The sequence below is a fragment of the Eurytemora carolleeae genome, unplaced genomic scaffold, assembly GCF_000591075.1.
Source record: "Eurytemora carolleeae unplaced genomic scaffold, Eaff_2.0 scaffold728, whole genome shotgun sequence".
NCBI classification, from domain to species: Eukaryota; Metazoa; Arthropoda; class Copepoda; order Calanoida; family Temoridae; genus Eurytemora; species Eurytemora carolleeae.
Window position 1 is genome coordinate 164,588 of NW_019396676.1, and position 10,687 is coordinate 175,274.

The 10,687-nt window shown below is 30.5% G+C and overlaps 2 protein-coding genes across 3 annotated transcripts in view; both read right to left on the reverse strand.

The window, feature by feature from the left end:
* LOC111707254 (paladin) overlaps positions 1-9,455 on the reverse strand; it is a 13,983-nt gene extending 4,528 nt beyond the window's left edge. For both annotated transcript variants that reach the window (XR_002766398.1, XM_023480322.1), the window contains exons 1-8: positions 9,378-9,455; positions 8,740-8,812; positions 5,178-5,308; positions 3,990-4,050; positions 2,916-3,048; positions 2,054-2,150; positions 994-1,069; positions 397-475 (exon numbers count right to left, since the gene is read on the reverse strand). Coding sequence is in view for 1 of the 2 variants with exons in the window: in XM_023480322.1 (XP_023336090.1) it covers positions 397-475; positions 994-1,069; positions 2,054-2,150; positions 2,916-3,048; positions 3,990-4,050; positions 5,178-5,308; positions 8,740-8,788 (626 nt within the window). In the remaining variant the exon portion in view is untranslated. The remainder of the gene's footprint in view (positions 1-396; positions 476-993; positions 1,070-2,053; positions 2,151-2,915; positions 3,049-3,989; positions 4,051-5,177; positions 5,309-8,739; positions 8,813-9,377) is intronic.
* A 452-nt stretch (positions 9,456-9,907) lies between these two features.
* On the reverse strand, positions 9,908-10,687 carry LOC111707255 (paladin; the record flags this gene model as incomplete). The annotated part of the gene is given in 2 exon segments (XM_023480323.1): positions 9,908-10,177; positions 10,605-10,687. Coding segments are annotated over 2 exon segments (150 nt in total), but the record flags the coding sequence as incomplete, so codon positions are not given.

The following is a 10,687-nucleotide window of genomic DNA, read 5'->3' on the forward strand; positions in this document are numbered from 1 at the left end:
ATTTACGACCGTTTACATTTTTCTACATTCCTGATTCACGACCGTTTACATTTTTCTACATTCCTGGTTTACGACCGTTTAGATTTTTCTACATTCCTGATTTACGACCGTTTACATTTTTCTACATTCCTGATTCACGACCGTTTACATTTTTCTACATTCCTGATTTACGACGGTTTACATTTTCTGAACAATAGTAGATATTTTAGATTATAAGCTCCCCCAAAAAATAATGCCACAAACAAGGACTGACAAAATCTACTTTATTTCGAGATGATAGTTGAACCACATAGTATTAGTTAAACCACTTTCCTTCAACTTGAGTCAGTGGTTTAACTTTGTCCCCGAAGTTAAACTACTTCTCACTATTCATTAAATTTTGTCTCTAAAGGTTACCTTTCCATGAAGTTAAGAATCATCTGCTTCCAGACAACTTGCTTCTCTTCGGGGGCAACATCATACTTCCATTTAGTTTCTACAAATATATAACATCATACTTCCATTTAGTTTCTACACATATATAACATCATACTTCCATTTAGTTTCTACAAATATATAACATCATACTTCCATTAAGTTTCTACATAAATATAACATCATACTTCCATTTAGTTTCTACAAATATATAACATCAAACTTCCATTTAGTTTCTACATATATATATAACATTATACTTCCATTTAGTTTCTACACATATCTTAAATTAACTGAAGTGCCCGGCGTTGCCCGTGGAAAAAAATTTTAATCTTGAAAGTGAATTTAGAAATTTTTTTTTTTTTGGGGGGGGGATTGAAAGGATTGAATGAGCGAAATAACGCTTATATAATTAGAAATTTGAAAACCAAAAGAATTTGATGAATAATTACGCGAATAAAAATAGTAAAAACGAAGTATTTGTAGAACATAGAAACCGTGGGTTTAAATACAGTTTAATTTTAGGCCAGAAAAGGTGAATTTATAAATCTTAAAAATACAAAAATAATTAAAAAATACCAATGATGCATTCTCTCAGGTTTTGCATCCCTGTTCCTTTTGGAGGAGGTCCACAGATATCAATTACGCGGTCAACCTAATAGATAGATAGATATATAGATAGATAGATAGATAGATAGATAGATAGATAGATAGATAGATAGATAGATAGATAGATAGATAGATAGATAGATATATAGATAGATAGATAGATAGATAGATAGATAGATAGATAGATAGATAGATAGATATATAAAAATAGGTTTTCCATTGTTCAATTGCTATTGATAAAATTTCCATCAAACTTTTCTATCCCATTATTCCAAAGTTAAAATTATCTGAATATACCATTTGTATTTCACGAACCGCGGGAACTATTCACCATAGTTTCAGTAGAAGCAAATATTTCCATTTAATGATAGCGCCGATTAAAGGATTCATAACTCTAATTCGATAATGAGATAGAAAGATAGACGTTACCGCCATACTATTTCTCAGAATAGACAACAAACACATGACTGAACCCTGATTGGATCAGGTGCTAATGGACTCGGCATACAGGAGTGTATTGATAATTAAACTATATTTTTAGAATTTAGGACTTTTTGATATCACAAAAATACAGTAATTTTACTAGGTTATTTTTTATTTCATAAAGAAATTGAGTTTTTGTAACCAACTCTGTTTTTCTAATTCCTATATTTTTGCAGCCTGATGGTGTAGACCTTTGATATTTATAGTTTGAATTAGAAAGGGTCCATGACATCGGGTTGCAAAGGTATAGAGAATAAGAATAAGAAAATCATAGTTTGTGGCAAGAACTCAGTTTCTTTCCATTGTGCTTATTATTTTAAATTTTGCACTTAGCTTCTTAAAGGGAGTGTTCGCGAAAAATGAAAACGGGTATAGGCTTACGTCGAAAAAATATCGATGATTACTAATATTACTTCTGTTGCGTCTATAATGAGAAAATGGTTAAAAACGACGTATACCGAAGAACGTAGCGTCCATACAAATTGAGCAAGTTGAAGCATTCGACTCGGATCGAAAAAAAGAATTGATATTCATGTTTTTAATTAACCTTTTGTTTTCCTTCTTTAGCCTCTGGTATTTTCTCTAGAAGCTCTTTGATGACATCAAATTCTCCCTTGATAAATGGATCGTCGTCGTCTTGAGTTCTGAAATATTCAGAAAAATATTTAAAATTTGATTTTAAATTAACTCATAATTTTTTTTCTGAAAAATTGTTTATATTTTAAGTAATTTTAAAAAGCGCAGACAGACACAACAATTTTGAGATTTTGTTTTAATTAATTCTAGATTTTACTTTACAAATTGATGAAGGAAAAATCAAAGACTATGAATCGTCTCTCATCTGTCATATGTCATTATTTTGTGATTATTAATTCAATTGTTTTAGTTTTAAAAAAGGCTGACGAATAAGTGCCGCAAATTATTTAAAAAATCAAAGACGATCTTCAAGTCGTCTCTTAACTGTCTTATTTTATACAAGGGTATTAATGAAATTTGCATGTTAGGGAAATATTCTGATTTTTAATTTAATTATTTTACTGTTCAAATTAGGTTAGTGAAATTATGCCGCAAAGGAAATGAGTTTTTGCAACAAAATCCTATTTTCTAATTTTAATAATTTAATAATTTAATAATTTAATAACTTCTCAACCAAATGTCGTTGACCATAGATATTTCAAACTATGCATTCTGTTAGATGAAATAGTCAAAGTTTGAAATATCAAAGGATTACGCTATTAGGTTGAAAAGATTTAGAGGTTTAAAAATTTGAGTTTGTGGAAAAGCCTCAATTCCTTTTTAAAAGATTAAGGATGATCTTCGAGACGTTTCTTAGCTAATATATTTCATTTTAGGGGGATTTCGTGACGTATTATTTATAAATGCTGCAAATTATTTTAGAGATCAAATACCTGGGTAAGGGAGCCTCGAACTTCTGTTTGATAAGATCATCAACTGTGGCTTGAGGAACTAGACCTATGTCTCCCATCCTCCTCAGCTCAGTACTAATCTGTATCTCCTTTACCAAGCAGGCAATGATCATCCCTGAATTCGATTTTTTTTTTAACTTTAGAAATGTTAATGTCCACTGTCCAGGGCTACACAAAATATAAGTGTGTTTGTAAAGTAGAACCAAAAGTTAATAGCCAAAGCGTTGCAACACTTCAAACTAGATCAGAGCTGACAACTCTTGTATTTTAATTTATCGGCTTCCGATTGGCTGTTCGATTTCTACACTCTGATTGGCTACAGTTTATACAATTACCTGGATATTAATGTAAGATCAAATTATTCTTCAGATTAATTAAAAGAGGATATCAAGAGATATGCAGAGTTATATTGCTGAAAGATAGAATAATTAAGGAGATCAAGAGATATGCAGAATTATATTGCTGAAAGATAGAATAATTGAGGAGATCAAGAGATATGCAGAGTTATATTGCTGAAAGATAGAAGAATTAAGGAGATCAAGAGATATGCAGAATTATAGTGTTGAAAGATAGAAAAATTGAGGAGATCAAGAGATATGCCGAATTACAGTGCTGAAAGATAGAATAATTGAGGAGATAAAGAGATATGCAGAATTATAGTGCTTAAAGATAGAATAATTGAGGAGATCAAGAGATATGCAGAATTATACTGCTGAAAGATAGAATAATTGAGGAGATCAAGAGATATGCAGAATTATAGTGCTGAAAGATAGAATAAATTTGAATGATTCTTTATGCCAAAAACAATTTACCTCGGTTCGCTTGAAATATCATATGTATAAGAAAAGGTGACATAATTTTTTTCTTCATTTTTCGGAAACAATATGGTAAATTGCTCTGTTTAAAATTCATCTTTGATGGAGAGTTACGAACATTTTAGAGGTTTTTCTCCAGTAAAATAAAATTGCTTTCATCGATTCGTCATAGGTGGAATGCCAAAGTCTCATATAAAGTTTTGAGATTTTCCGAAAATAACTTTGGCTGATTTTCTGTTACCTAATGTCGTCCTCCCTCGGCCCATCTGACAGGAGAACACACACTGTGTAGCAGCAGGCTCCTAAATGAATTTTTTTTTATTTAAATAAAAAATGAAATAAATATGAGGAAAAAAGACTTATTTTCTTCGTTTTTTCGTTGATAAGAGTTTCAATTATCACTTCATGAGAAAAGGGGAATGCCCGATTTACAACGGTACCCTTTAAAATTTTGATTATTAATCGAGGACTGAAATCTCCGTTTATATTGATATTTAGCTCGCCAAAATCGGCGAGTTTAAATTTAAACCCAGGATTAAAATCTTGAAATCCTGCATTTTCCCTATTTGTTTATTAATCAATCATTATTAATGCTGAGAAAGCAGCATTCGACTGTACGATATATTTAAAAGTGAAAACCTTGATTGAAGAAATTTCACGTTTTAGATTGATTAATTTTTGCATGTAAATTTTTTAAAATAAAAAACAGCTGACGGGCGATGGTTAGGTAATATCTGTCCGTAAATCCTTTTCTCTAATTGGTTCAGATTTTTCCCGGGAAATTCAAATTTCCTTTCAAGGTTTAATTGAGAAAGTTTAATATTTAAGTAGCAACTCATTATTTTACAGTATTTTTTAAGCTATTTCTCGCATTCTTTAGTTTTAGACTTTGAGTGTTTGGTGTGAATTGGACATGACACACTAAAAATGTAGAGTTCTCTTGAAATTACGGCTACAGTTTCTTGAAATTGAAAAAAGTAGCAATTAGGAGCTTTTTCTCCACTTAAAAATTTTTTGAGACATATATTTGACAATTTCATAAAGAAAGCAAATAACAATTGCTAAAAACTCAATGTTTTAAAGTTAATCTAATCCAACAAATCTATACCATATATTCATAGAGAAGAGAATTGAGTTCTTGCCACCAACTCAAATTTGCTAATCCCTATATATTTTCAACCTTATAGTGTAAACCTTTGATATTTCAAACCTTTTGATCAAATAAAATGCATATAGTTTGAAATATCAAAGGCCTCCGACATTGGGTTTCAAAGATCAGATTTAGACTTTGTGGCAAAAACTCAGTCCCTTTTAAATAAGAATATGTTTTTTTTGGGCTTCGACGGTCGACACCGGGCACATCAGCTAGTTGTTCATGATGGAAAAAAACATTGTTAAAAAAAACTGATTATTTTCCCTGTTATCCAACCTGTTTGAGAGAATCAACAAGAATATCGAAACATTTCTCATCTGGAGCTCGTTCTTCTACGACAGGGACTCGAACTCCTTGCAGATTACTGAATCCATTCTCACGCAGACTATCATACACATTATGCAGACCTAGACAAGTAAAACATTTTAAAGGGGCGCGATAAAAATAAATAAAGAGTCTTATGTCTGATTCACAACTGTACCCTAAAAACTTATATCGAAGTACAAATGAGGATGAGGAAGATATCGGTTTATTTCTAAACATGAAAATAAAAAAAAATAATACAGGGTGAGTCAAATAAACCTGGATTAGCGATGTTTTGCAAATTTTCAAAATTTTGAAAAAAATCCACGAATCGATATTTTTACAAAGAATAAAATTTGATTGGAAAAATTCGCGAATTTTAATGTTTTTTAGCTAAAATCCGAAAGAAATTAAAATTTTGAATATTTTTTGTAAAACATCGCTAATCCTTTTTTAACTCACCCTGTATGATATCATTACAGATTAAATTTTGTATGCAGGCCGCCATGTTTTCTGATGCTTTCTTCACCAAAAACTTAATGAATCAGCAAATTTGCGGCCTTGCCTAAGGATACTTAAACACGGTTGAGGACAGATAAATTTCAAAATTTCTAATCTGCAGGTGGGAATTGGGAGTAGGAGGGGGGAGGGGGTGCTACAAGAGAGATATTTTCTCCCTAGAAATGTTTCTGATTTAAAGCTTTTTACTGCTACTGGTTCATGTTTTCTATAGTTAACTTATAATTTAATAATATCATTAATAATAATAATATTAATTCGGCGACACAATAGGGATATCTTCTATTGAAAAATTCCAACCTCTGAGCACTTTTATCTTTAACTTATTAATATTAAATACATGAAAAACATTAACATGAGAAATAAATATGAGATAAAATTCAAGATTTGAAAGTAAAGAAAATCTAGAATTACAATTAGAAAGAAAATGTAATCTCGGCATTTAGTGCTTATTTGTGTCGCACATTGTTAAACAAATTTGGAATAAATATTAAAATTATGATTTGCAAAATTTTCAGAATTTCTCAGATTTTTGCATCATTTCTGCAGGATTATCCGTCTCCTTATACTCTGCTAATACCAACTAAGATTGAGAATTTGAATAGAAGTGTTTGCTTGTCTGCAAATATAAATTTATATATTTGTATACAAATATAAATTTATATATTTATATAAATATATAAATTTATATATTTATATAAATATATAAATTTATATATTTATATAAATATATAAATTTATATATGTATATAAATATAACTAAAAATACAGGGTGTCAGTCTATAGCACTCACCATAGTTCATTTTTTTATTTTGGACATTTTTGAAATTTATGGAACATTTCGAATTATCGAATTAAAATTAAAGAAGTAAGAACAGTTTGAAATTGTACGTTATTGCTTGCATGAGTTTATGAATTTGCATTATACCATTATTATGGAATTTTATTAGGGTCTGAAAAAGTGAAAATCCACAAAGTACCACAAAAACTTTAGGCCTGTTCTTTTAATGGAGTTTTGGCGCAAAGGAGTTGGTCACTCAGCACCAAAGGGGTATATCTTCCTTACAAATCATTATTTTTACATCTTGTTTTTTCTAAAGTAAGTCCTGTATATCCCTGAATGGTGTTCTGGCCAGGATGTACCTTGAAATGATTTGTAAGGAAGATATACCCCTGTGGGGTGCTGAGTGACCAACTCCTTTCACCATGCAAGACATCCTGCTTTGAGTCAGTTATCATTATAACTATCATTGAACAATATTCTAAATCATTTTTGTGTAATAATAAACCCTTATTATAATCTATTGAAAAAAAGGTGAATGGTCTATTATCAATATTCAACCTAGTCAAAATGTCAAATTTCAAACTGTTCTTTATTCTTTAATTTGTGTGCTATACATACCTCTAATTGATATTAATCGATCAGAAATGTTTCATAGATTTAAAAAATGTCCAAAACTGTTTAACCATGGTAAGTGCTACAATGTCTAAAAGTGCGTTATTTAGAGACACCTTGTTTATTCATTGAAAACTTCAGAGGGATTAACACACTATAGGAGTAAAGAAGATTTATCTAAATGAGGAAATTTAATTTTATTTTCCCTTTTCTGTGGAAGATTGAAAATTGAGAAGAAGTGCGTTGTTGAAAGTACATTTAAAAATATCACTTTCACTATGATTAAGCTACGAGACTCTAATCCTTTTTTATTATATTTGAGTGTGGAGGGGGGGGGGGTCAACCCCCTCATTTTATTTTCGTGGTTCAACACTTTTCAAATCTTTTCTAATCTACATTGAGGAAAGGAATTGAGTCTTTGCCACAAACTCAAACTTTCTAATCCATATAACTTTGCAAAATATTGGCGTAAGCCTTTGGTATTTCAAACTTTGAAAATTTAATCTAAGAGAATTCATAGTTTGAAATATCTAAGTTCTACGATATTGGGTCAAAAAGATATTTGAATTTGAAATTTAGAGTTTGTGGCGAAGACTTAATTCCTTTATACATGATGAACATATCTTGTATTCAATATTCAATATGGTAAAGTTTCTATTTCAAACTGCTCTGTTCATTAAAATGATTCTTTTGGCTGGATCCACAATAGGAGTAATTTAGATTTTTTTGCCACAAACTCTGATTTTCTAATCCTTATGTCCGGATTGTATTGTGACGAACATTTAGATTTGTTGGCATTGAATTAAACAAAAATATGCTATGCACATAAACATAAAATTTTTGTAAAATCATTATCTTTAAAATATGAAAAAAAAATAATTTATGAAATTTCTATTATAATTTTAGGCCTTAGCCCCCCCGGCCATTTTCTTTCTCATTTGTGTATTACTATATGACATGGGCAAAATGCAAATTAATTATGTTTTTGTGACTTACATTACTTTCTTAATCATCCTATATAACTCTTTTCTTCATAAACATTTCAGAAGAGAAAATAAAAAAAATGCATCTTAAAATATTTTAAAAATACTTTGCTTGTGTGTCCAAAAAACGTTAAAACGGCTGAACCGATTGGGTTCACATATTTTGTGGAACCTCACATGAATCCAGGGAAGGTTTATGGATGCTAAGAATTTCAAAAACTTTTCTCCGAAAAGTTTAGACTTTTGTAAAATTTTGAAACTCCGGGAAAAAATATCCTTTAGACAGCGCACTTTTTTGTTTGTTTTATATTGTACAAAGATAAGATGGCGCTAAGCGCCCTAAAACCCTATTATTTTAAATTTTTATCTGAGAGTATCTATTTGTGTGACTCCAATAATTAATGGCATCGTGTCTCAAACTCTGCAAACGAAGACATCTTTGCTTTTCATTTTTGCCACAAATTCTGAATTCCTAATCCCCATATCTTTGAAATCTGATGGTGTATACTTTTGATATTTCAAACTATCATTCTTTGAAAAAGTTTGAATTATCTCAGGTCTCCGACATTGAATTCCACCGATATAAGGATTAGAAAATCTAAATTTTTGGCAAAAAAAATTTAAAATTTTAAGTTACCTCTAACGGTTTCCACCTTGACTACTTCCTGAACATCTTCCCTCTCCATAGGGTTCTCTGTGAACGTACTATCCTAGAGCAATATTGTCATTTATGTTCAAAATCATAATCAGAATCAACTTTTTTCTGATATCTATGTTAAAAAGCTCTTCGCTCATAAATATATATTTGTATATATAAATATTTATATGTTAGCTATAGCTGGCCAAACAGCTGAACCGAATGGCTGAAATATTTTTGAGAGAACCCTTGAGAACCCCGTGGGTAACATTAGATTTTTTTTAATAGCCACTAAAGGAAAATGAAACATTAAGAAAAGAATTACTCCATTATTATTCATGGGAAAGAGTATAGGCAACAAAAAAATAAAATGAAAAAGAAAAATTACAGAGCATGCACTAATATAACTTTACTCTGAACTGTTTTGTTTGTGAGGGGGGGGAGGTAATATTGTTGGTATGCAGCCAATATTATTATTTTCTGAATGTTAGAATCTATCATAAAAACTGTAAATAAAAACTGTATAATGCTAAAATTTTACTATTTTGACAGTTTTGCTAATTTTAGAAATAGAATAGGATAGAACAAAAACCTCCTTCAAAACTTTATGACTTTATGAATTGGAGGAAAAAGCTTACTTTGTGAATTTTCAGAGTTTGATCAGCAGCTTCAGCTACTCGGGCCTGAAATAATCAAATATGAATTACTTTTAATTTTTATCCTTTTCAAACAAGGATTAAACTGTCGGCTAGCTTTAGAATTTGCTAATCTGGTCAGGAACTATCGTCTCACATAAATTTCACTAGAAGAGGATCATTTGTTTGACTTTATGTCTCGTGTTGCCTTATATAGTCTGTATTTGTACTTAAAGCTTGCTCTAGCTGATTAAAAGTGGGCCGGGTACTTGAAATGTACCGGAGTTTACAGAGGCCTCAAACTCTAATTTTGAAATCTCAATTATTTTTAAATATTTGTTAAAAAATTGGCTGTTTCATTAATCAGGGTTCGATGTTTAATTGCGATATTATAAATTAACGACATGCAAGTGCAAAATTAGAAAATTAAAACTAGAAGGTTAAACATGCTAAACTGTGATTAAAAATGGATTTTCTTATATTTGTTTCTTTAGTTTTTTTATTTTTTTTTTGGGGGCNGCTCCAGGTTCTCATGCATCCTAGATTATAAACAGGTTCATTTAGCTCCAGGTTCTCATGCATCCTAGATTATAAACAGGTTCATTTAGCTCCAGGTTCTCATGCATCCTAGATTATAAACAGGTTCATTTAGCTCCAGGTTCTCATGCATCCTAGATTATAAACAGGTTCATTTAGCTCCAGGTTCTCATGCATCCTAGATTATAAACAGGTTCATTTAGCTCCAGGTTCTCATGCATCCTAGATTATAAACAGGTTCATTTAGCTCCAGGTTCTCATGCATCCTAGATTATTAGATTTATTTTCATTTCATTTTTCAAAAATATTTTCTCCTCAGATATAAATTTGAAAATGTTTACTTAAAAACGACGTGAAAAAGCAATTTCCTTTCTTTTCGCTTTAGATTTTTGAAAACTTACTATTCTTTGTTAAGAAAGATTCATCATGTTACATATTATGATCTACCAAAATCACAGTTAAAAACTTTTGAAAGAGAAAAACGAAACAACAAAAACATAGTTTGATTACAAATAAAAAAAAGTTTCGTTTTCAACTTTTTACTGCCGCTGCAGACGAATCGACCAAAGCTAGTTTTTAAAAAGTAAAACTTTCCATTCCTTCTTGTCTAGGCCTAACTAGAGACGTAGTTCACTTACCTACACATAGTTTAACTATGTTTTTGCGCACACAATTTTTGAAAAATTAACTTACTTCTCTGGGTTTCTGGGCGCGTAGGGTATTCCGTTAACATAGATAACAGGTTCCTGTCTCATGTTATACCAGATAGTTTTCAC